The 27,768-nt window shown below is 40.8% G+C and overlaps 1 protein-coding gene across 1 annotated transcript in view; it reads right to left on the bottom strand.

Annotated features, from left to right (window-relative positions):
- Positions 1 to 22,690, bottom strand: part of CPLX1 (complexin 1) — a 244,869-nt gene extending 222,179 nt beyond the window's left edge. Inside the window, exons 1-2 of the mRNA XM_029602645.1 lie at positions 22,558 to 22,690; positions 20,256 to 20,369 (exon numbers count right to left, since the gene is read on the bottom strand). Of these exons, the coding sequence (XP_029458505.1) occupies positions 20,256 to 20,286 (31 nt within the window). The 5' untranslated portion in view covers positions 20,287 to 20,369; positions 22,558 to 22,690. The remainder of the gene's footprint in view (positions 1 to 20,255; positions 20,370 to 22,557) is intronic.
- Between the last annotated feature and the right edge of the window lie 5,078 nt (positions 22,691 to 27,768).

Here is a 27,768-nt window from a genome sequence, read left to right as displayed (position 1 = left end):
GTTCCTAGACTCAGGTGCCGGTGGCAACTTTATCAATGAAGCCTTGGTCTGCCGTATGACCTTGCCACAGCAACTCTGGACAAGCCTGTTACCATATCCTCTGATTATGGCAATCAACTCCCTGGTCTCTTTACCACACATGCTTCAAACTGGGTTCCTGCACAAGGAAAGCATCTCTTTCAATGTATTATCCAAGTCAATCATACTTGGCTTACCTTAGCTGATGCCACACATCCTTCTATAGATTGGCAGGCTTTGTAGATTTCCCACTGGGGTTCCTGCTGCCAGCAACAATATCTCACCCAGGTCCTTTCACCTGTGCCTCTAGCATGGTCTCAAATCTCGTGCCCCTTGGATCTTTCTCCTAGGTACACAGCATTTGCAGTCATCTTTAGTAAAAAGCATGCTGAGACACTACCGTCCCACAGGACTTATAACTGCCCAATCAACCTGCTCCTGGGTAAGATGCTTTCTAGGGGCAGAGTATACCCACTATCTGCTCCCGAAACATGGGTCATGTCAAGCTACATCCAGGAGAACTTGGAGTGGGGTTTATCCACCTATGTCATCTCAGGCAGGGGCAGGATTCTTCTTTGTTGGTAAGAAGAATGGCTCCCTCAGGTCATGCACTGACTAAGGGGGCCTCAAATCCATAACCCGCAAGAACATATACCCACTGCCTCTAAATACAGAACTCTTTGACCATCTGTGTGGGGTGCAAAAATTTATGAAACTGGATCTCATCCAGATAGGGGAGGGGGAGGAGTGGAAGATGGCAATCAACATCAGTGATGGGTGTTATGAATATCTAGTAATGCCATTTGGCTTTTGCAAGGCCTCTGCTATCTTCCAACACATGGTCAATGAGATCTTTAGAGACCTCCTCTTTTCTCAAGATCTTATTGTATCTGGATGATATCCTAATTTTTTACACTCCCTGGCACAGCATCATAAGCATGTGAAACAAGTACTACAGAGGCTTCGAGAGAATCACTTATATGCAAAACTCAAAAAGAATACCTTCGAGCAGGATGGGCTACATTTCCTGGGCTACAGTATATTATCTCTCATCATGCCTATGTATGGATCCAGAAAAAAGTGAAGACCATTCAAGACTGGCCTCAATCCATGGGGCTCTAGGCCTTGCAAAGATTTCTTGGCTTCGCAGTTTGTGCACGGATATTCCTCACTGCCTGCTCCTCTCACTGCACTTACAAAAACGTGCACTGATACCAGAAACTGGTCCGAAAATGCTTTCTAAGCCTTCCATCATCTCAAGCACATGTTCCTCAAAGTTCCCTGTCTCCTACACCATGACCTGTCTAGGCCCTTGATCGTGGAAGTAGATGCCTCTGTCACTAGGGTAGGAGCTGTCCTTGCACAGCACAATAATAAAAGAATTATCATGCCTTGCACCTTATTTTCTATAAAATATGTGCCTTCAGAAAGGAATTTTATACCATTGGAGACAGAGAACTCCTAGCAGTGTAGCTGGCCCTGGAGGAGTGGTACCATCTACTGGAGAGGGCTAGACACCCAGTCACGATCTTCACAGATCATAAAAACTTGCAATACCTCCAGAATGCCCTGTGGTTAAACCCACACGAGGCCTAATGGTCTCTATTCTTTAATTGCTTCAACTTTGAGCTTCTGTACCAACCAGCAGAGAAGAACCAGTGGGCTGTCGCCCTTTCAAAGTCCTTTGAAACAAAGGACTTGACAGAACCATCTCAACACATCCTGCAAATATTGGGTTAGCCACAGCAGTCTAGCATCGGGGAAGACAGTGGTCCCCAAACATCTCCAGGAGAAGGTGCTTAAGTGGATACATGATTCCCACCTGGCAGGCAACCCTGGAGGAGCTAAAATCATGAAACTGCTCCTCTGCCTCCATTGGTGGCCTCAAATGAAACATGATGTATGACACTAAGTGGAGTCCTGTCCTAATTGTGCATTTAACAAGAGCTCCCATGCAGACCCTTGGGAGCTGTTACAGCATTGCCAGCCCCCAAAAAACCATGGACCCAAGTGGCCATGGACTTTGCCACTGACCTACCTCTTTCTAATGGTTGTACATCATTTGTGTTGAGGTGGCTCATTTTATACCACTCCTTGTCTTCCCTCAGCACCAGTACTGGCTCATCTCTTTTTTCAGCAATTCTTCTGACTCCACTGCGTACATGAGTACATTCTCTCAGACTGAGGTGTGCAATTCACAGCATGGTTCTGGAAGAGCCAGTGCAAGAAATCTGGAATTTCTGTGGACTTCTCCTCAGCAAACCATCCACAAAGTAATGGACAGATGGAAAGAACCAATCAGATCCTTAAGGGCTTCCTGAGGGCCTTTGTAAACGATCGGCGAGATGATTAGGCATCTCTCCTTTCCTAGGCAGAGTTCTGCCATAACAACCACTTTGGAGACTCTATGGGGTCATCTCCATTCCAGATCTTGTATGGCAGATATCCATGGGTCCCACTTCTTATACCAGTAACAGTCCTGTGTCTCACAGCTGACATCGTAAGTCAAGATCTTAATGAGTTCTTGCAAAAAACTAGCCAACTTCACACCTTGGCTGCTGAGAAATACAAAAGGTCAGCGGACAAAAAACACCAGCAGGCACCTCATCTAAAATCTGGGGACTGGAAATGGCTTAACACCTGCAATTTACAGCTTAAAAATCCACCTACAAAGTTCTCAACTCATTTCATTGGACTATTTCCAATCACACGTCAGATTGGTCCAGTGGCATATCAATTAAAACTGCCACCTATCGCAATGATAGGGAAGAGTAACTTGGTGGGGGAGTGGCGCATTATGTCTGGGATGGATAAAGGTCCTGCAAGAGACTAGATGTACAATAGAAACTTTTTGACTGTTGGGAAAGAGTATAGTGATAGGAGTAAACTACCGTCCACCTGGCCAAAATGATAGGACAGACGATGAAATGCTAAGAGAAATTAGGGAAGCAAATCAAATTGGTAGTGCAAAAATAATGGGAGATTTCAATTACCCCGATATTGACTGGGTAAATGTAACATCAGGACATGCTAGAGAGATAAAGTTCTTTGATGTAATAAATGACAGTTTTATGGAACAATTGGTTCAGGGACTGACAAGAGAAGGAGCTATTTTAGATCTAATTCTTAGTGGAGCAGAGGATTTGGTGAGAGAGGTAACAGTGGTGGGGTTGCTTGGAAATAGTGAGCATAGCATGATAAAATTTGAATTAAGGACTGGAAGGGGGAACAATAAGTAAATCTGAATTAAGGACTGGAAGGGGGACAATAACTAAATCTATGACTCTAGCACTAAATTTTCAAAAGGGAAAATGTGATAAAATGAGAAAAATACAGGGTCTTTCATCAAATTGTGTTAGGGTCTTATGGCATGATAAAAAGGGATCTAACATGAGATACACGTACAATGTTTATCCCATTGGACGTCTGTATCAAATATGATATTAAGTATGCAAAAGCTAGCTTTTTATGCAAATGAAAGAATCCTACTGCATGTCACAAAAATTTAATGCACACTAATATTTGATTTAAGAACATAAGAAATTTCCATACTGGGTCAGACCAACAGTGTTTCCAACAGTGGCAAGTACCTGGCAAGTACCCAAAAACTATTTATATCCCACGCTACTGATGCTAGTAATAGCAGTGACTATTTTCTAACTCATCTTGATTAATAGCAGGTAATGGACTTCTCCTCCAAGAACTTATCCAAACCTTTTTTAAACCCAGCTACACTAACTGCACTAACCACATCCCCTTTATCATTTTGGTCGCCCTTCTCTGTATCTTCTCCATTGCAACTATATCTTTCTTTAGATGCGGCGACCAAAATTGTACACAGTATTCAAGATGCGGTCTCACCATGGAGCAATACAGAGGCATTTTGACATCCTACGTTTTATTCATCATTCCCTTCCTAATAATTTCTAAAATTCTGTTTGCTTTTTTGACTGCCACAGCACACTGAGCCGATGATTTCAAAGAATTATCCACTATGACACTAGATCTCTTTCATGGGTGGTAGCTCCTAATATGGAACCTAACATTGTGTAACTACAGCATGGGTTGTTTTTCCCTATATGCATCATCTTGTACTTATCCACATTAAATTTCATCTGCCATTTGGAAGCCCAATTTTCCAGTCTCACAAGGTCCTCCTGCAATTTATCACAATCTGATTGTGATTTAACTACTCTGAATAATTTTGTATCATCTGCAAATTTGATTACCTCTCTCATCATATTCCTTTCTAGATAATTTATAAATATCCTAGTACAGATCCTTGAGGCATTCCACTATATACACTTTTCCACTGTGAAAATTGTCCATTTAATCCTACTCTCTGTTTCCTGTCTTTTAACCAGTTTGTAATCCACGAAAGCACATCGCCACCTATCCCATGACTTTTTACTTTTCTTAGAAGCCTCTCAAGAGGAATTTTGTCATATGGCTTCTGAAAATCCAAATACACAATATCAACTGGTTCACCTATATCTACATGTTTATTAACCCCTTCAGAAATGTGATGCAGATTTGTGAGACAAGACTTGCCTTCGGTAAAGCCATGCTGACTTTATTCCATTAAACCATGTCTTTCTATATGTTCTGTGATTTTGATCTTTAGAACAATTTCCACTATTTTTACTGGCCCTGAAGTCAGGCTAACTGGTCTGTAGTTTCCTGGATCGCCAATGGAGTCCTTTTTAAATATTGCAGTTACATTAGCCACCCTCCAGTCTTCAGGTACAATGGATGATTTTAATGATAGGTTACAAATTTTAACTAATAGATCTAAAATTTCATTTTTTAGTTCCTTCAGAACCCTGGGGTGTATACCATCCAGTCTAGGTGATTTGCTACTCTTTAGTTTGCCAATCAGGCCTACCACATTTACTAGGTTGACCATGATTTGGTTCAGTTCATCTGAATCATTACCCATGAAAACCTTCTTCGGAACTGGTATCTCCCCAACATCCTCTTCAGTAAACACCAAAGCAAAGAAATTGTTTAATCTTTCTGTGATGGCCTTACCTTCTCTAAATGCCCCTTGAAGCTCTCGATCATCTAACGGTCCAACTGACTCCCTCTCAAGCTTTCTGCTTCGGATATATTTTAAAAAGTTTTTACAGTGAGTTTTTGCCTCTACGGCCAACTTCTTTTCAAATTCTCTCTTAGCCTGTCTTATTAATGTCATACATTTAACTTGCCAGTGCTTATGCTTTATCCTATTTTCTTCTGTTGGATCCTTCTTCCAGATTTTGAATGAAGATCTTTTGGCTAAAATAGCCTCTTTCACCTCACCTTTTAACCATGCCGGTAATCATTTTGCCTTCCTTCCACCTTTCTTAATGTGTGGAATATATCTGGACTGTGCTCCTGCATACCTTTTACCTTTGTAGCTGCTCCTTTCAATTTTTTCTATTTTTTTCATTTTATCAAAGCCTCCCCTTTGAAATTTAGTGCTAGAGCCATAGATCTACTTCCTGTCACTAATTAAATTTGATCATATTATGATCACTATTGCCAAATGGCTCCACCGCTATTACCTCTCTCACCAAATCCTGTGTTCCACTAAGAATTAGACTTAAAATTGCTCCTTCTCTCGTTGGTTCCAGAACCAATTGCTCTATAAAACTGTCATTTATTCCATCCAGTAACTTTATCTCTCTAGCATGTCCTGATACTATATTTACCCAGTCAATATTGGGGTAATTGAAATCTACTCACACAAGGGAGTCAGCGGTTAACCTTTACAAGATGGTTGAGACGTCTGGTCCCGTCTAAGAAGATATGTGGCTCTTGCTAGAATTATTCTATATGCCCCTGAGGAAGCTTACCCAGCGAAACACCGGCCAGTGTAGGGCTATTTGACTAACTATATATGAAAGAGTCATTTCTGCTTACATGAATGGAGGACTGTTTTAATTTAATGAAAAAAGAAAAAATATTTTGTTGCATTAAAGTAATGATGAAGGTGGATGATAGATAAGACCAGTTAGTGTCTACTTGAAAGTGACATATAACGTCAAGGCTTGCTGACACCTTCATAGGCCATTAATTGAATTGTTATTTTGGGTTCCACATTTTTGGTTATTTGGTAATTGAAATCTCCCATTATTACTATACTACCAATTCAATTAGCTTCCCTAATTTCTCTTAGTATTTCACTGTGTCTCACCATCTTGGCCAGGAGGATGGTAGTATACTCCTATCTCTATACTTTTCCCCAAGGGATTTCTACCCATAAAGATTTGATTGTACATTTATTTATTTATTTATTTCAGAGCTTTTATATACCGGTGTTTAGCAATTAGCCTTCACCCCGGTTTACAGTTGAACAACTTGTTACATCGAAATGACATTGGAACAGAATAGAACAGATATTTAACAATTGAACAATATATGCTTATTGATGAACGATATATGCTTATTGTCATGCAGGATCTTTGGACTCTATGCCATCCCGGACATAAAGTGCTACCCCACCTCCAAGATGCTTTTCTCTGTCATTGCAATATAACTTTGTAATTAACACCTTTTTTTTTGGCAGTAGAGGGGAAAACAGTTTTTATTGTGGGATAGCCACTGTTATCGCGGGTTGCAGCTATTATGGTGGCTATTATCGCAAGCAATAAAAAGAGGGCTTTTCTCACACACACCTACATAGCCCCGCTGGGCTAAAAACATAACCTTTTCTTACCTACCCTGTCTTCCTAAATCTTTTTTGTTTGGGGGAAGTGTAGTAGTAGTAGTGGGATACTGGTGCTTCACTGGCCTACTTACATGATGGAAGCGAGATTTGCATGCACATGTACCCGCACATTTCAAATATGGCACACATGTACGTGTTTGTAGTCTATCTGATACCATGCACACACATACGCAGCTATGTAATACAATGGCAGTAGTCATTATGACATTGGCGTGTATATGCGTGCATGGTATCAGGCTGAAAGCACGTACATGTGTGCACTATTTGAAATGTGCATGCAAATCCCATTTCCACAATGTAAATGGGGGGATTTTAAGGATGGGATGGGGTTCACATGGATTTGTTCTGGGCTGCAAATGGGGAGTTGAGAGGAAAGAAGGTGAAAATGGCAAATGTTTGATTGTTTTTCTGATTTACCTTTGCAGTGCATAAGATACACAGTATTCTGAGGCTTGTGTATTTGGTAACTTTGGTTAATAAAAAGTTTTACACTTTCTATGATTTGGAATGCACTTAAATCTTTGGAAACAGCTATAATGGCTTTAACAAGTGATGTGCAAAGCATAAAAGCTCAAACTAAACAAAATGCTGTGGAATTGGCTACTCAGAAAGAAAAAATGGGAAAAATAGAAGAACGGATAGAAGCTGTTGACAAGATACCGATAAATTTGGTACAGAGTGAAATAGAAGTAAATAAGAGACTGGAAAGAATTGAGAACAATTTAAGAGCACATAACCTTAGGTTTATTAACTTTCCTGTCTTTAGAAATATTGCTCCATTGGATATTTTCAAATTATATGTATCGCATGTATTAAAAATACCTGAAGCAATTATGCCTGTGATAACAAAAGCTTACTATCTATATTCTACTGATCCTAATCAAGCTAATGTGGAAGAAATATCATTACCTGACTTAACAACTCTCTTGGATTCATCGCAAGAAATGGTGGTATCCCAAAGGAGGCCACTATTAGTTTCCTTTGCTTTCTTGATGGACAAAAATAATGTCTTTAAACATTTCTTCCGTAACAACCAAATGTTATTTTTCGGACAAAAGATTTGGTGCTATCCGGATCTAATTAAGCAGATGCAACAACGTAGAAAACTATTTCTAAATATGAGAATGGAAGTCCTCCAGAAAGGGGGAACCTTCAAACTCCAATTTCCTTGTAAATGTCATGTTAGATGTGGGGAACATAAATACATTTTTCTGGAACCATCTCAATTAAGGGGCTTCCTGGACACTCATACCAACCCCATGTAAGCTTACTGCTTAGGTGAAAGTGAATGTACTAGGTGGAGGATACAGGACGCTTATTTGATTGTTTGTATCTTTATTTCAACATAATGCTCCTTGTTTCAAGCTCTCCCGTATTGCTTTTATTAAGATTGAGTACAATTAAGAATTATTGCCCAATGGAAATATTTCTTTGTTACCTGTTATTATAATTGTACTTGAGATATTTCTTTGACAAGTGAATACTTGTATATACTTAAAATGCAATAAATAAAAAATTTAAAAAAAAATAAAGTTTTACACTAAAAGGGGCACGTGCCAATGCCATTACCAGTTTGTTCCCAGTTCACCCAGGCTAGGGATTGGACTTCAAAATGCCACTAGTTTATTAGTCTTCCTTTCCCCCTATTAGCCTCAACCTATAATAGCTTGCTGACTAGCCTAGATTTTTTCTTTTATGACTTACACGCCATCTATAGCAGTAATAAAGTTACGAGGCAGGGGACCCCAGTGCGTGCCTGTGTGTTTAAGTATATACGTGCATATCTACTGGCCTTCTCTCACATGCCTACGCCTCACTCCTTTTTTGATACTTTTCACATGTGCACATAGTGAGGAGATATGCATGTACTTGGGCGGCTTCCAAACCTGATCTGTGCGTACTGGCCTGACTTGTGTATGTATCTCCTGGTTTGGACGCGTGATGCACTAATGTGTCGCACACCAAGATACTGTATCCTGGGATGCAAAAAATTATCACGGGTTACGATTTTTACCTACACAATGTGTAATGTCCAAACTTTACCTACCCATGCCCCTTTTTCTAAAATTGCAGCCGCTAATGCGCCATATTCCCACGATAAATATAGCAATTTGATGAATCTAGGCCATAGTTAGAAAAAAAACTGAATGGTGCAGCTACAAAGGTTAACAGTGGACATGGTTAAAAAATATCATCTTAGAAGCACGGACTAGATATATTCCACGCATTAAGAAAGGTGGTAGAAAGGTCAAATAATTGTCAGCATGGTTAAAAAGTGAGGTGAGAGAAGCTATTTTAGCCAATAGATCTTCCTTCAAAAATTGGAAGAAAGATTCATCTGAAGAAAATAGGAAAAAGCTTAAGCATTGGCAAGTTAAATGTAAAACATTAATAAGAGAGGATAAGAGAGAATTTGAAAAGAAGTTGGCCATAAAGGCAAAAACTCATAATAAAAATTTTATAAATATATCCAAAGCAGGAAGCCTGCTAGTCAGTTGGACTGTTAAATGAGCGAGGAGTTAAAGGGGCAATAAGGGAAGAAAAGGACATTGCGTAAAGAATAAATTACTTATTTGCTTCGGTGTTTTGAAACAGCTCCAACATTGCTCTCTGCTTCGACGGCAAGAGATAATGGGGAATTGGACTTAGACAGCAATAAACAAGGACCCTAACTTTTACAGTCTGAGAAACTGATATGTATGGGGGTGACTTGTATGGTGCGGCAGATACCACCATAAGCTTGCTGGGCAGACTGGATGGACTGTTTGATCCTTTTCTGCTATCATTTTTATGTTTCGCTGTTTCTATGTATTACTGATGAGGATGATGGAGAGATACCTGTTCCGAAGACAGATGAACTGAACCAAATCATGGTGTACCTGGAAGTAGATCAGATTGACAAACTGAAGAGTAGCAAATCACCTGGATCCCAGGGTTCTGAAAGAACTCAAAAAGAAATTTCAGACCTAATACACATAATTCGTAACCTATCATTAAAATCATCTTTTGTACCTGAAGACTGGAAGATGGCCAATGTAACCCCAATATTTAAAAAAATGCTCCAGGGGAGAACCGGGAAACTATAGACCGATGAGCCTGACTTCAGTGATGGGAAAAATCATGGAAAATACCCTAAAGAATAAAATCACAGAACATATAGCTAGACACAGTTTAATGGGACATAGCCAGCATGGATTAACCCAAGGAGAGTCTTGCCTCACAAATCTACATTTTTTTGAAGGGGTAAATAAACATGTGGATAAAGGTGAATCAGTGGATTTTCAGAAGGCATTTGACAAAGTCCCTCATGAGAGGCTTCTAAAAAATTAAAAAGTCATGGGTTAGAAGGCACTGTTCTTTTGTGAATTGCAAACTGGTTAAAAGACAGGAAACAGAGAATAGGATTAAATGGTCTGTTTTCTCAGTGGAAAAAGATAAATAGTAGAGTGCCTCAGGGATCTTTACTTGGGCCAGTGCTTTTTAATATATTTATAAATGAGCTGGAAAGAGGTATGATAAGTGAAGTGCTAAACTTTGCAGATGACACAAAATTATTCAGAGTAGTTAAATCACAAGTGGATTGTGATAAAATGCAGGAGGACCTTCCAAGACTGAAGAATCAGCTTCCAAAAAAGCAGATGAAATATAATGTTAAGTTCCATATTAGGAGTTTCCACCCAGGATATAGATCTGGGCATCATAGTTGATATTACATTGAAATTGTTGCCTCAGTTGCAATCAAAAAATCAAATAGAATGTTAGGAATTATTAGGAATGGAATGGCAAATAAAATGGAGGATGTCATAATGCCTCTGTATCATCACATCTCAAAAAATGTCATAATGCCTCTGGTCATCACATCTCAAAAAAGATATAATTGCACTGGAGAAAGTACAAAGAAGGGCAACCGAAAAGATAGAGTGCATGGAACAGCTCCTCTATGAGGAAAGACGAAAGAGGTTAGGGCTGTTCAGCTTGGAGAGGAGATGGCTGAGAGGGGATATGATAGAGGTCTACAAAATTATGACAGAACTTGAATAGGTAAATGTGAATTGGTTATTTACTCTTTCAGATAATACAAGTACTAGGGGGCACTCCATGGAGTTAGCAAGTAGCACATTTAAAACAAATCACCAAAAATTCTTTTTCACTCAATGCACAATTAAGCTCTAGAATTCATTGCCTGAGGATGGGGTTAAGGCAGTTAGTGTAGCTGGGTTTAGAAAAGGTTTAGATAAGCTCCTGGAGGAGAAGTCCATAAACTGCTAATAGGGAACAGCCACTGCTTGTTGCCGGCATTAGTGGTATGAGAATTATTTAATGTTTGAGTACTTGCCAGGTACTTGTGACTTGGATTGGCCACTGTTGGAAACAGAATACTGGGCTTGACCCAGAATGGCATAGTTTATGTTCTTATGTTCTTATATACCCTCAAGATCCACTAATTTTTCCATGTCTCTCTCCTCAAGCCTGTAGTTTTGTTGTGCTCCTCACAATCTCCTCCCAAACAATGGAATGTCTTCAGAGGAGGACTCAAAGTCCAGGAGATCCTCAACTCTAAACACATTAAAAAAAAATTCCACTACCTTACCTCCTGGAAGGGGTTTGATCCCAAAGAGAATTCCTGGGTACCGGCCTCAGAAATCCAAGCTCCTCGTCTCATACAAGTGTTCCATTGCCTTTTCCTATATAAGCCTAAGCCTAGGGCTTTAGGAAGGGATTAGTAGTGGAGATACTGTAACGTTTTGGCCAGCTTCAGGTTGCCACTCACCCACAGCTCCCAATGTCCCCGATGCGGTGAAAACACCATCCTACCATGTTCCTGGGACCTCCTAGGCACGTGCACACATGTGGCATCTCTTAATGGCCGCACAATTGGAAACCAACAGCTGGTGATCTCTGATGATGTCAACAACCAGGCTATTTAAACCTTGACCATGCTCCAAAGCCTTGCCTCAGCAACAGGTCCTCCTGCAGCCTTGTAGTGCATGTTGCTTCCCGTGTGCCCTTGTTTCCTTATTGATTTAACTCATTGTTACCTTGCCAGCCTTGATTGTTGTTACATTGCCTTGCCTTGCCTCGCTGTTACCTTACCCTGTCTGTCCTGCTTGTTTCTTGGTCCCCAGTGCCTTGCCTTTGTCTTGTCTGTCCATCTCTGCCTGACTCCTGGTTCTGACCCTTGCTACAGACACTGACTTCTTTACTGGACTGCTGCCTGCCCTGACCTCGGTTTGAACCTTGACCTGCCTGTCTTCAACCTACACTGACCTTGGCCTGGACCCTGATATTGTTTGCTTGCTGCCTGCCCTGACTGCTGCCCGAGACTCAACTAAGTCTGACTTTCCTTAGATGAGAGTCCTGCTGGTTCTAGGGCCAGCAGGACTCTCCATCTAAGTCCTGCTGGCCCCTGGAACCCAAGGGCTCAACCTGTGGGGCTTGGGACTGGTCCTAATAACAGTGAGTCTACCTGTTGTCAGTGTGGGCCTAGTAGATTCACCTCCTTCCAATGCCAACCCTGCCAGAGTCCAAGAGCTCACATCCATGACACTGTGAATTTAGTTTGTTGCATGATCTTTATCCTGTTGGACTGTATGTCATCCTGGACATAAAGCGCCACTCCCCTACTAAGTTGATTCTCCCTATCATTGCAATGAAATCTGTACCCTGGTATAGCACCATCTCATTGGTTATCATCCTTCCACCAGGTGTCTGAGATGCCAATTATATCTACCTCATCATTCACTGCTCTGCACTCTAACTCTCCCATCTAACTTCTTAGACCTCTGCCATTGGCATACAGACATTTTAAAGTATATTTTTTCTTTGCATTAACAACCTGCCTTTCAGTTGACAGGGGTAATTTGGAATCTTTTAGCTCACATGATCCTTTAAAGGCACATGGAATATTTGTGCTTTTATTGGAACCTCTCTGTTGGGATGCCTAACTCTCCTGTTTCATTAGTAACCTTCGAAGATACCTCCCGTGGAACCATGAGCTGCTGAGTGACTACATAAGAACATAAGAACATGCCATACTGGGTCAGACCAAGGGTCCATCAAGCCCAGCATCCTGTTTCCAACAGTGGCCAATCCAGGCCACAAGAACCTAGCAAGTACCCAAAAACTAAGTCTATCCCATGCTACTGTTGCTAATAATAGCAGTGGCTATTCTCTAAGTCAATTTAATTAATATCAGTTAATGGACTTCTCCTCCAAGAACTTATCCAATCCTTTTTTAAACACAGCTATACTAACTGGACTAACCACATCCTCTGGCAACAAATTCCAGAGTTTAATTGTGCGTTGAGTGAAGAAGAACTTTCTCCGATTAGTTTTAAATGTGCCACATGCTAACTTCATGGAGTGCCCCCTAGTCTTTCTATTATCTGAAAGACTAAATAACCGATTCACAACTACCCGTTCTAGACCTCTCATGATTTTAAACACCTCTATCATATCTTCCCTCAGCCGTCTCTTCTGCAAGCTGAAAAGTCCTAACCTCTTTAGTCTTTCCTCATAGGGGAGCTGTTCCATTCCCCTAATCATTTTGGTCACCCTTCTCTGTACTTTTTCCATCGCGATTATATCTTTTTTGAGATGCGGCGACCAGAATTGTACACAGTATTCAAGGTGCAGTCTCACCATGGAGCGAGACAGAGGCATTATGACTTTTTCCATTTTATTCACTGTTCCCTTTCTAATAATTCCCAACATTCTGTTTGCTTTTTTGATTGCCGCAGCACACTGAACCAACGATTTCAATGTGTTATCCACTATGACACCTAGATCTCTTTCTTGGGTTGTAGCACCTAATATGTAACCAGCATTGTGTAACTATAGCATGGGTTATTTTTCCCTATATGAATCACCTTGCACTTATCCACATTAAATTTCATCTGCCATTTCGATGCCCAATTTTCCAGTCTCACAAGGTCTTCCTGCAATTTATCACAATCTGCTTGTGATTTAACTACTCTAAACAATTTTGTATCATTGCAAATTTGATTATCTCACTCGTCGCATTTCTTTCCAGATCATTTATAAATATATTGAAAAGTAAGGATCCCAATATAGATCCCTGAGGCACTCCACTGCCCACTCCCTTCCACTGAGAAAATTGCCCATTTAATCCTATTCTCTGTTTCCTGTCATTTAGCCAGTTTGTAATCCACGAAAGGACATTGCCACCTGTCAGCTTTCCACCTTGTTCTAGTGTAAAAGCGGCTCTATCTCCTTTATAAAGGTTAGTGCCTGCAGCCTGTTTCTGGTTAAGGTGGAGTCCGTCCTTTCAGAAAAGTCTCCCCCCCCCCTTCCCACAAAGGTTGCCCAGTTCCTTACAAAACTGAATCTCTTTTCCCTGCACCATCATCTTATCCATGCATTGAAACTCCAGAGCTCTGTCTGCCTCTGAGGACCTGCAAATGGAACAGGGCGCATTTCAGAGAATGCTACCCTGGAGATTCTGGATTTTAGCTTTCTACCTAAAAGCCTAAATTTGGCTTCCAGACCCTCCCTTCCATATCTTCCTATGTTATTGGTGCCCACATGGATCATGATAGCCATCTCCTATTCAACACTGTCCTGTAATGTATCACAATCCGCTTGTGATTTAACTACTTTGAATAATTTTGTATCATCCACAAATTTGATTCACTATTATGTTTTTGTGTAGAAGTGAACCCTGGGTCGAAATGAGAAATGACTCCACCCACAGGGAGGAGCCCTGTGGGCCTCACCGTTGATGGGCGTCATCTCAGCGATGTAGGACACAGCTGTATGATAGACTTTATTATGAAGGAAGGAAAAGTAGACCCCGCAGAGCAGGGGCTGTAAATAGTACAGTTCTGAGCAATGGGTATGCCCAGGGTGATACAACAGATGTGAAGATCCAATAGTGGCCCACAGAGTGGGGTTCGCCAGGAAGTCCCTTCAGCCGAGTAGATATTACCTCAGAAGTGTAGATCCGGTAGTGGCCCACAGAGCGGGGTACGCCGAGGATGACTATACTGAAGATGATGATGAACCAGTCTGAGGTGTAGGAAAGAGGGTCTTGTAGTTGGTATGGCAATACCCTGCAGCACTGGGTATACTGGAACATCTTCCAGGGAAGAGGAACAGTAGTGGCCCGAGGCACGGGATACACCGCAGGAAAGCTTCAGTAAAGCTGGTATCGCCGAAGTCAGTAGAAAGGTACTCACAGTGGTAGTTCTAGGAGAGTGACCCGAAAAGCGGGTCACATCGTAGTCCAAGGCAGGAAGGCCCTCCGAAGAGCGGATAGCCATGAACATGGAAGGGCCCCCCAAGGAACGGGTACCCAGAGCATCCACACACCAAGAGCAAGTCTGGAACAGGAAGTCCAAAAGTGGAGCGGACTCAACAACGAGGAAACTCCTTGCTAACTCGTAGTAGCAGAGGGCCAGTAAGCTTAAGTACAGCAGTGAGTTGATGTCATCGGGAGGGGACACCTCCGAGGTTCCCTCCATGACATGTACAAAGGAAGCCCTTGCATGCGCACACACACCTTAGGTGATTCCGGAGACAAGATGGCGGTCGGCAGAGCCCACGCCGTCCTGGGGCTGCCAGGGAGGTCGGAGTTGGTTAGCGGAGTCCGCCATTCTTCCCAGGATTGATGGAGCAGGGAAAAAAGAGGTAAGCATGAGAGGTCGCAGCTGTCTGCGACCGACGGGCATAACACTCACTCGTCATATTCCTTTCTAGATCATTTATATATATATTGAAAAACACTGGTCCAGGTGATTTGCTAAATGGAGCTCACTGCAAGGAAAGAAGTGTCACTGTGTGTTCAGATTTCAATCTTTGAACTAGTTATTTTCAACATTTTCAAAAGTGATATTGTGAAAGGATTGTCGGGAATATTTTTTCTTTTAGCAAATGATATGAAAACCTACAACAAGTAGATATATAGAAAGGTGCAGAAAGCATGAGAAGGAATCTAGTAAAGCTTGAGGAATGGTCTAGATTCTGGCAGCTAAATGTAATGCTAAAAATGCAGAGTCATGGATTTGACTGCAAAAACCCAAAGGATTGATTTTCAAAAGCATTTACACACTTAAAACTGGGGTTTACACATATAAATGCACTTTACCTGGGTAACTGAGGTTTTGAAAATTGCTACAATATATGCCATTGAATTGTCTATAGGTTTTACCTTAGTGCTCTTAGTGCAGTAAATGGCTTTTGAAATTTACTACATTTATATGTTAACTCCTTTGAAAATTTACCTGTATGGCAGCGGTACAATCTAGAGGTGAAATTCTTCTATGCACAAAACAAGAGCAGGATTGTATCTGCCTGGAGGTGATTGTATCTGATGTTTTCAAGGTGACCAAAGTGTATAGGGTTAGCAGTGAATGGTGACCAAAGTGAATGATTAGCAGATAAAATGAGGAGATATTGCACCTCTAAAATTGACCGGTGAGACATCATTTGGAATATTGTGTACAATTCTGAAGATGGCACTTTGAAAAGGATATAAACTAGATGGATTCGGTCCAAAGGGTAGCTACTAAAATGGTCAGTGATCTTCATTGTAAAGCATATGGGGACAGACTTACAAATCTAAACATGTATACCTTATAGCAGGGATTCCAAAACCTCTCCTGGGGACCCCACAGCCAGTCGGGTTTTCAGGATATCCACAATGAATATGCATGAGATAAATTTCCATACAATTGAGACTCAGTATATGCAAATTTATCTCATGCATATTCATTGTGGATATCCTGAAAACCCGACTGGCTGTGGGCTCCCTAGGATAGGTTTGGGAAGCCCTGCCTTAGAGGAAAGGAAGATAAGGGAGATAAGATAGAGATAAGTATCAATACACAGGAGGTGGGTCTCTTTCAATGGAAGAGAGACTCTGGAATGAGGGATCATGGGATGAGGGTGAAAGCGGGTAGGCTGAAGAGTAATCTAAGGAAGTATTTCTTTATAAAAAGATTGGTGGATGCATAGAACAGCCAAAGTGGTGGAGGCAAGGACAGTATCTGGATTTAAGAAAGCATGGGACAAGCACAGACAGAGTGGTACGGATTGTAGAGTTGAGCAGTTGGGTGGATCGGCAGACTAGATAGATGTATGGACTCTTTCTGCCATCATATTTCTATGATTTGCATTATGTGTTATGATTGTGATTTGTTTGTATGATTTTAATTCTTGTTTTTAGTGTAACATGCAATGTTTTATGTTTTGTGATAGTTGATTTTATTGTGTTGTTGCAAAGCATTAAATTAAAATATGCATTCTGAAAAAATGGATGATACTGTATGTGACACTCTCAAGTACTGATATGGTTGTAGTAGACTGGAAGATTATTTACAGCCCTAATTTATATTTATTAGATGTATGAATTGCCTTTTCATTAGTAAGTCAAGGCAATATACAACAATTTAGGGTATGGGGGGGGGGGGGGGTAGGGCGGGTGGGAGGAGGTCTCTGGAGGCTCTGTCGCTGTGCTTGTACAAGGTTCTAACTGATCAGTCTGAGGTTGGTACAGGAACTCACCATCCTTAGTGTTGTAACTTGTTGATGTGAAATACCAATAAAAAAATGTTATTCATAAAAAAAACATAAAAGAACTCAAAAACATGGCATCATAAAAGATATATAAACATTAAAAAAACAGAACAAATTTATAAAACTTAATCCTAGTGAAACTAGTAAGAATCATACAATTTCCCAAATATTGAAATATAGTCATCTACATTGGTCATGATATATACAAGATCCATAGGCACTATCTGTTTAAAACAAAACATGCACTGTAAAACAAAGCAAATTCCTCAGTACTTTTATATCTTTGTCAGCCAATTTACAACAAATCTGCTAAGATCTGTTAATGAGACTTGTATACTGCATTACTATTTATTTATTTATAAAATTTCTATCCCGCTGATAGAAACCTCAGTGGGTAACAGAAAATTCACACATAAAATACAATTAAAAAGCAATAACCAACTAAACATATCAATACACAATACAGTAAAACAAAGCCAAAATGAAACAAAGTGGTTGAGTAACCAATCTTAGAGGGCCCTATACTGCAGTCAATGCATTCATTTCTAGCATTTCAGTTACATTGCTATTCCTTAATCCTTACTATCGTTCTAAAAATGTATAATATTTAGATTATGTTTCTGAACAATTAGTTCAGCAAAATAAATGCACTATATTTTTATTAATTATATTTAAGGACAAGTTAGATTGGAAAATAAAGGGTTATTAACAATACCTTCTATTCGGCGCATTCACTTATGTGAGGTGAGAGACTGTGTCTTCTCCATAGCAGGTCCAAAATTTGGAACTCTATGCCTGAGGCACTACATATTTTGACTGATGGTAAAAAATGTAAATGTGAACTTAAACTAGGCTGTTAAGAATGCCTATGATATTAAACAAGAAAGTTATTGAAGAAAATACATGATATCATGATAAGAGCTATGTAAAGGATGATTACATGATTTTTATTGATATTTTTATTTTGTTAATATTTTAGAATGTTTTATTTATTGTATTGATTTTATTTTTATATTATGTAGATTTTACTTTGTGAACCGTTGTGGTCTTTCATTTGGAATGATGGTATACAAGACGTAAATAAATAAATAAATAAATGTTAAGTGGGTGAAACAAACTCACAATTAGCTAGAAAATTTGTCTCTAAGGCAATAAAGGCAATAGTTATGATTTTATTAAGTTGCATATTAAGAAAGACTTTGTGCTGCATTTATGTTTTTGGCAAAACCAGTGTAAACAAAGTGCAAAAATCTGCAAGCCAGTTTGCTTGTACAGTTTTGAAATAGTGCAATTCCTTCAACTTTTGGAAGGCAAAACATTTCAACAGAAAACTCCTGTGAGCAAAATGTTGTGCAATAAGTATTGTAGAACTTTTGTATGATTTTTACATTTTTCACTTTGGAGCACAAGTTCAATAGTGTATTTTGGAGTCTGTTGCACATTTTTTCTGTATATTGTTTCATTTCCTGAAGCTGCATGAAATGAAATCATCGAGCAAAAGGTAAGATATTTCAAAATTGTGCAAGCCAACTGATCTGCAAGCTTTTTGCACTCTTTTGCCCTTCATATACCTGAGACTCCAGGGCCACTTTAATACAGTTTAAATCTTGTTTATCTCTAAAATAAGCTTGCATATTTTTATGTTTAAATATCTTTATTGATTTTCACAACTTAATACAGTCACAAACTGCAATACCAAGGCAAAGTGACAAACACAGTTGTTAAATCCCCAAATAAATCCCACTACCCCGACCACCCACCACTCCCGGAGCATGGGTAACACATTAATATACATCAGACACAGAGAGTGACTATTGGATACTTCACAGCCTCCCTCCCCAAAAAGAGCGCCCAAGGCTTTCACCCCCCCCCCCCCCCCCAGGGCCTAACCAGGCACAGAAGACTGAGTCACAGAACAACAGGAGAAGATACACAAGATTAATGGGTAGAGGGGAAGGAGAAATTGTTAAGAATGGAGCTGTGGGCTCTATGGGGTAAGGATTGGATATAAGCATCCCAAATGAGCAAGAACGATTGGGACTTATAGGAGATATCTATCCGCTCTGTCAATTTCTCATTCAGACAGAGAATATGTACTTGTTTTTTCCAATAAATCACATTTGGAGAGTCCATCCCTACCCCATAGTACAGGATAGTTTTCCTGGCCAATAATAAAATTTTCCATAGCCACAGTCTTTTATATCATTGTCCCAAGTCTACATCACGTAATTGTTCAAAAACTACAACATGGGGGGGGGGGGGGTGAATCTCGGCAACATAGCTTGCATATTTCTAATGTGCTATTCTTCTTTGTTCAAGCTTTTATTCACCAGTGTGAAATATTATGGGTAATATTATATAAAAGCTCCTACAGAAAATATCCTGTAATATCATAGGTACAGCTTTATTCTTTGTATCATTCCTACTCATAAAACACAAACATACTGATTGGACAGAGGTACATGAACCTCAACATTTAAAAATAAAGTACCTCTGATTTTTTTTTTAATTGGCCACTTTAAAGCAGGCCTTTATTTTTTCTTAGTATGATAAAGTTAGAGCTAACTTGACCTTACTGTATACATTATTTTAAAGTCATGTTTTAATAGATTAAATGATGTAGCATTAGTGCTCAACATTAGGTTTATCAACAATGTATTTAGCTAAACCTTGCTCTGGAATTAGTGAGGAGGTAGAAGCAAGTCTAACAGTAGCTAAGGGCCTTATTTGCTAAGTTCTTTCCCTGTAGACAAAGAATTAAACATTTTAAAAAATGTTGTTGGTTCCACCTGTTACAATTCTGTTTACACATTGTTAATTTTAGTTGGATGTGGAGTGGATGGTGGGAGTGTGCAATAAGTTGTTTAGCACTGGTGTGTCAATATGCAATAGTATGAATAGAATGTATGAGTGAGTCATAATTGATAGCTTCACTGCATCATGGTACAGCAGTAAAATACATAAAATACATTGATTTCATTGCACTTACCTCCCAAAGCTTGTTTCATAACAAAATCCATGTTGATGGCTTTTGATTCCTTTCACTTGCCCTTTTAGAAATCACATATAGGTTTTACTGGAAACTAATTTCGGCAGGTCCAACCTAGAGTATATAAATAATCTTTTGTTTTAATCTATAGACTTTGTTCATCATGATCAGCATCTTTGTGTAGTCATTTTCACAATTTGTTTTCAGGTTCTCGAAACCTTGCAGAATTTGCCAAGAACAGTTAAGATATGAAGTGCCCATATGTTCCTTTATAATTTAGCTGCATTATTATAATTATTATTAGAGACATTTCATGTATTGTCTTACTTTTAGGATTTGGAGATTCTCGTGATCAGTAAGTAGGTATGGATGGTGCTGCTTGTTAAAATAAGAAAGCAATAAAAGTAATTGAAAACTCTGACTGTTCCCACTAAACAGTCTAATTAGTCTCAGGCTACTGCTAATCGTATTCACAAATCTGCCTGGTTTGCTGCACCAGTGCAAGTTCTTGCTATAGTATTTCAATTGGAGGTCTGCACACCAGAGGAGGCAGGAAGAGGATGTACTGATATGGCAAGCCTGTAGTGTCTGCAGGCGTGGCTGACAGTGGCACACATCCAGCAATGTTTTTTTTTTTTTTAGCTGGTATGCACCAGGTTCATTTTTTTTAAATTAAAGCCAGATAGCAATCCCTAATTATACTAAAAAGTAGGTAATACAAAACTATCACTTCATCGAATGCGTTTACAATCATACTTTAGTTAAATATAAATGCGACCTTGAAAACCAGGTAATAAAGCAGCAATAGTACCTCTGTGCCTTTAGTCCTCTAAAGGATTAATTATTAGAGGACTAAAAAAATTAAAACTATTGCTTAGGGAAACTTTCATTAATGACCGCACTCTATGTGAAAAATTGTTTCCAAAGTAATCTTCAGATGTTCAAATAATAGTTTGGTACTAACACAGGCTTTCTGAAGGCAATCAGAAAAGAAGCAGCATCATTTAATTAAACCCGTAATTGTGGAAAAGGCTTACTAAAACTTCCAATGCGTTATCCCTCTGTGAAATGAAATGCAATTTAGCATCAAAAGTGGAATCTCAATAAGTTTATCTTTGCAGAACCCTGCTTCAATTTGGCATGCAGATAAACATCCTCATTAGACTCCCTGCATTCAATATAACTTTGCAGGTGCTGTCTCCAATTTAGCACTCTTTATTGCGTTAATACCTTGCCCTCTGAAATAATATTGCACCTACAAATATAGTTTGAGTGCAGTTATTTGTACCGCCGCCTGCTGTGTTTTAGGAACTTTTCCCGTTCTTTGTTGTAAAATAATATATGCGAGAACCGTGTGGAAGAAAGAAAGCGCTAACGGGGGCATTTGAAGGTGAAGTGCTTCGGCTGGCGTGGTGCATGCAGTACAGCAGCAGCATCGGTAAGTTCAAGGGGCGCAGTGCACTGCCTCTTCCTGCGGCTGCCTCAGACCCGGAACCCGCAAGGGCGACACAGCTAGCCTGAATCCAAAGCTAAGTCAAGACAAGTCAAAAGATACCGAGAGGTCTCTGAGTGGTCATGAAAATACATTAGCATGTTGACTGACAGGGTCTGTTCTTATAAAATATAGAAACAAGAAACAGGACATCATTATGTAAGTTCTAAATATATCTATACACAATTCTCTCCAACTGATGCCATAAGATACAGTTCAGATTGTCTATGAATGTCACAGAGGTACCTTTTATAGTAAAATCTTCCTTACTACAGTTATCTAGCTGCATGCAAAAAGTGACTTGAACTCTGGTCCGTAGCTGACATAATATCATCCTTACTATCTACTACACCACCGGGAAGTCAAAGGTGAAAAAAAGGACTTGAGAAAAATATCGTAATTGTATATAATCTTACTACGGAAAAGAGTAAACAATTCGTTCTATCTGTCTACATTTCTTTTCTTTTTGTGTACAGAAAGTTACCTGGAAAAAAAGAAACGAAAACAGATGCATGCTGCTTAATGCTGGGACTCTTTTTCAGATCTGATGAAAGTTCTATTGAATTTTACCATTAATTTACCTGTCCTGCAATTCAAAGTCTGTTTTATGATGAGGCTTATGAGGACGTTTTGTCCTGTTCTATACTTAACCAGCGTCAGCAAAGATGAATGAGTGAAATGTTCCTGGGCTACACAAGGCAGCTTACCGTGAGTACGAAAAATATGACAGGAAAAAGCTTTCAGCACTAAGCATTAGTGGAGAGCTCCCGGCCAAACTATTTGTAATTGGAAATACAGGAAGTCTTATACCTTCTCGGGCAGCAATGAGATCCCGCAGTTTCTCTGCCTCTTTATTCTGCAACGTGGAAGAAAAAAAAGCTCTTTCCCCTTTTTCCTATCGTCTCTGCTTTCTCTCTCTCTCTTTTTTTTGTTTTTTTGTTCCCTTTTTCCTAGCAGACTCTCCTCCTCAGCGGGTCCATGTGTCTTTCACTGGGAGCTGCTGCAGCCGCTGCTGAAGGGCATTCGGGGAAGCTGCGGTCACGTGAAGCACGAGCCCTCCTCCTCCTCCTCGCAGGCGGGGTGGGGGGGAGGCGAGGAGGAGCTGCAGCCTGCCTACTCACGCTACTCCCTCTGCTTATCGCAGGATTGCTGCCAGTCTGCTCTCTTTAGACTGCTCGCTCCCTCCCCCTTATAGTAGGAGCAGGATGTGCATGTGCGGGTAAGTGGCGGGGAGCTGCGTCAGTTTAGCCCACGCTGCACGTTGCTGGTCGCCTTCCCCCGCCATCGCTTGCTAGAGAAGAGCTCTTAGCTCATGTAGGCGCAATATAAACTAGAGCAGGAATTAAACATGGTTTGGTTTTTCCACCCTAGTAATTAATGTTTCTTTTTCATCCCCCACCCCCCAATCCTGGTTCTGTCTCGCTATGATTTCTTTTTTTTTTACATCCTTGGTTTCTCAGTCTCGAAAGCATCAACTCGTGTACGTGCCCATTGCATTTCCAGAGCACATTGTACTGCATTATGCTTTCCAGTCTCCTGTTCTGAAGGAGTCTGTACACAAACGTGAGTAGTTAAGTGGCATAATATTAGAATAATTTCAGGCGTGTTTTACAATAAGTCAGTGTGAGTAGAAGGGGAGACACGGGCGGACTTGCAGGCTTTGCTGGGGGTAGGGGAATTTGCTGTCTCGGGTTGCACCGACTTCAGGATACGGCTGTCGCCAGCCATGCCCTGTCCTTAGGGAGCAGGAAGCCGCTGCAGCCTTAGGGTTCGTGCTGAAAGAAAGCAACGGGAAGCCGAGCAACCACGAGGACTAAAGAGGGCAGAGAGGAAATGCCATTTCAGGAAAACGTGCTATGAACAGCTGTCACATTCTTCTTAGTATGTTGCTGCTTATGCCTATTTGGCATCATGTCATCGGATGCAGCAGATTGAATCTGATGGAGGACAGTAAATCTTGATTCAAACAGAAGTAGCTTAATAGAGTTGGGATTTACTACTACAATTACTTAACATTTGTATTGTGCTACTAGGTATATACAGCTCTGTACAAATACCTAAGAGAGACACTCCCTTCTCTATTGCCCTTACAATCTAATTAAAACATTCAAATAAGACGAATTGTTTTCTTGTAATCAATTATTTGTTTTATTGGTATGTCTCAAGGTGACTATTGCTGTCCTTGTTACATCTGGACTTGTTATTGATGCTAAAAGTGAGGAACACTTACAAAGTTCTTTGTTCAATGATGCTAAGAAACTGGTAAAATAAACAACAAAGACTAGCCTGTAAATAATGATTGGAATTTACCAAGACCTTTATGAGATTGGTGCTAGTTCCTGCCTTCTCCTCACCCTTCAATTTACCTTTTCAGTGCTGGGTTGCTAGTTTGTCTTCTGCATGAACTCTAGCCAAAGGGATATTGTAAGGGCTATGGCACTTCTCTTAACTGCTCCTACATCTGCAAAACTACAGCAAAGAAAATATTCAGCCCCAACACAGTGAATGAACCCTGGCAGAGGGGCCTTCTTAAGAATATAAGACATGCCGTGCTGGATCACATCAAAGGTCCATCCAGCTCAGCATCCTGTTTCCGATAGTGGTCACTAGGAAGCACCCAACAAATTCACTTCCAAGTGCACCTGGCTAATAATTGTTTATGGATTTTTCCTTCAGGAACTTGTCCAAACCTCTTTTAATCCCAGCTATGCTAAATGCCTTGACAACAAATTCCACTGGTTGCATGAATAAATATTTTCTCCAATTTATTTTATATCAAGTTTTGTTTATTGATATCTTTAAGCAAGGAAACATTAAATAATACTTCATGTCCAACAGTATAGACCAAAATGCAAACATAAAAAAAAAAATACCTGAGAGTTTGTTCTTAATACTCTACAAGCAATCGTAAGATATAAAATAGAATATAACTGGCATATAAACCCCTATAAACCAATCTCCTATCCTTACCCTTCTATGAGATTATAATATAGTGACCATTGCAGGTATCAGAATATAAAAAAGGTTAATAGTCATTCAGAACTTGACTGCTTGCATAAGATGGCAAAGATGAGAAATATGGCATTCAAATATCCAATATCTTCTTTTTACCTCTGGGGAATGCCATCTTTCCAGTGAGAAGATCCATTAACATGTACTACGTTCCTCCAATATGTAAAAGGTGGTGCTATCTGCTGTCTCCAGTAGTGAAGAATAGCCATGTTAGCAAGAAGCAGTCCAAAGTTTTTGTAATCCTGAACCAAAGAGACCAGCTGACAATATACCGAAAATAGCACCAGAAGCAGAAAAAGACAGCTTCAAAAGAATAATGCATTCTAGATAAGAATAGATTTGTTTCCAAAACAATTGAATTTTGTCACAAAACCAAAATGCATGACATAACAAATCAGGAATGTTATTACATTTTATACAAAGATCTGAATTCACTATTCCAACCAAATCTGCCTCTCAAAAAAGCAAACAGAATGTTGGGAATTATTAGAAAGGGAATGGTGAATAAAACGGAAAATGTCATAATGCCTCTGTATTGCTCCATGGTGAGACCGCACCTTGAATACTGTGTACAATTCTGGTTGCCGCATCTCAAAAAAGATATAGTTGCGATGGAGAAGGTACAGAGAAGGGCTACCAAAATGATAAAGGGAATGGAACAGCTCCCTTATGAGGAAAGACTAAAGAGGTTAGGACTTTTCAGCTTGGAGAAGAGACGGCTGAGGGGGGATATGCTAGAGGTGTTTAAAATCATGAGAGGTCTAGAACGGGTTAATGTGAATCAGTTATTTACTCTTTCGGATAATAGAAAGACTAAGGGGCACTCCTTGAAGTTAGCATGTGGCACATTTAAAACTAATCGGAGAAAGGTCTTTTTCACTCAACGCACAATTAAACTCTGGAATTTGTTGCCAGAGGATGTGGTTAGTGCAGTTAGTGTAGCTGGTTTAAAAAAGGATTGTATAAGTTCTTGGAAGAGAAGTCCATTACCTTCTATTAATTAAGTTGACTTAGAGAATAGCCACTGGTATTATTAGCACAGTAGCATGGGATAGACTTAGTTTTTGGGTACTTGCCAGGTTCACATGGCCTGGATTGGCTACTGTTGGAAACATGATGCTGGGCTTGAAGGACCCATGGTCTGACCCAGCATTGCATGTTCTTATGTTCTTTAGTTAATATTTTATAATATGTTTCACACAGCTGCATATTTCTTGTAATCTTACATATTGTTCCAAAACATGTAATAAAGGACTGGAAAGAAATCTGAACATTCATATCTTGTGTCCATTTAACCCAAAATCCCTCAAATGAATTCGAACCCAGGGCTATCTGCAGATTTATGCAAAGAAGATAAAGAGTGCCTATTTGGATCCTCTAATTCAAATGAGCTTTGCATAATTTGCCAATTTTTAGCAGTCAATTCTTCAGCATTTAAAGACATAATATAGTGGTGGATTTGAAAATAACTAAAATAATCAAATTGTAAATCCCCAAGTTTATGCCCTAGCTCTGCTTTCGACAGAACCCATCCTTTTGTTACGCCCGTCAGTCTCAGACGGCTGCGTCCTCTCATGCTCACCTCCTTTTCCCTTGCACCATCAATCCTAGGAAGAATGGTGGCCTCCGCCAACCAACGCCAACCTCCCCGGCATCCCCTGGACGGCGTGGGCGCTGCCAACTGCCATCTTGTCTCCAGAATCACCTAAGACGTGCGCAAGGGCCTCCTTTGTACACGTCATGGCGGGAACCTCGGGGGCGTCCCCTCTGGATGATGTCAACTCGCTGCTGTACTTAAGCTGACCGGCCCTCTGCTACTATGAGTTAGCAAGGAGTTCCCTCGTTGCTGAATCCGCTCCATTCTTGGACTTTCAGTTCCAGATTCCTCTCTTGGTGTGTGGACGCTCTGGGTACCTGCTCCTTGGGGGCCCTTCCACATTCCTGGCTATCCACTCCTTGGAGGGCCTTCCTGCCTTGGAAATCTACCTGACCCACTTCTCAGGACACTCTCCTGGAACTACCACTTGTGAGTACTTTACTACAGACTTCAACGATTCTAACTTTACTGAAGCTTCTCTGCGGTGTACCCCGTGCCTCGGGCCACTACAGTAGAAGTTGTTCCAGTATAATCTGAACTGCAGAATATTGCCGCACCAGCTACAAGATCCACTTCCGGGTTCCTGAACCTCAGTCTTCTCATCATCATCATCTTCAGTACAGACATCCTCGGCGTACCTTGCTCGGCGGGCCTCTACTGGTTCTGCACTTCTGAGGTAATCTCTACCCATCTGAAGGGACTTCCTGGTGTACCCCACTCTGCAGGCCACTTCCGGATCTTTACATCAGTGGTATCACCCTGGGTATACCCCACTGCTCATAACTGTACTTATTTGCATCTCCCGCTCTGCAGGCTCTGCCTTTTCCCTCCTTCATAATAAAGTCTCTATCATATAAAGCTGTATCCTATGCCGCTGAGACTGCGCGTACCGACGGTGAGGCTCACAGGGCTCCTCCCTGTGGGTGGAGAAACACCTCTCATCTTGGCCCAGGGTTCACATCCTTACAAAGGCCGCTCCGAAATCGGAGCGGCCTCAGAGGGAACTTTCCTTCCACCTCCCCTCATCTTCCCCTCCCTTCCCCTACCTAACCCACTCACCAGGCCCTATCTAACCCCCCCCTACCTTTGTCGGCAGATTTACGCCTAGCCGAGGCAGGTGTAAATCTGTGCGCACCAGCGGGCTGCTGGCGCGCCATCACCCGACCCGGGGGCTGGTCCAGAGGCCTCCGCCATGCCCCTGGGCCGGCGCCACGCCCCCGGACCCACCCCAAACTGCCCCCTGACCCCCCCAGACATGCCCCTGGACACGCCCCCTCCCCGCCCCTTTTACAAAGCCCCGGGACTTACACGTGTCCCGGGGCTATGTGAGTGCCGGCGGCCTATGCAAAATAGGCGCGCCGGCACGTGAGTGCCCTGCGCACGTAAATCCGGCCAGATTTACACGCTCAGGG

Source organism: Rhinatrema bivittatum, chromosome 1 (assembly GCF_901001135.1).
Source record: "Rhinatrema bivittatum chromosome 1, aRhiBiv1.1, whole genome shotgun sequence".
Classification (NCBI taxonomy): domain Eukaryota; kingdom Metazoa; phylum Chordata; class Amphibia; order Gymnophiona; family Rhinatrematidae; genus Rhinatrema; species Rhinatrema bivittatum.
The sequence above is the reverse complement of the archived record's forward strand: the minus strand, read 5'-3'. Positions and strand labels throughout refer to the sequence as shown.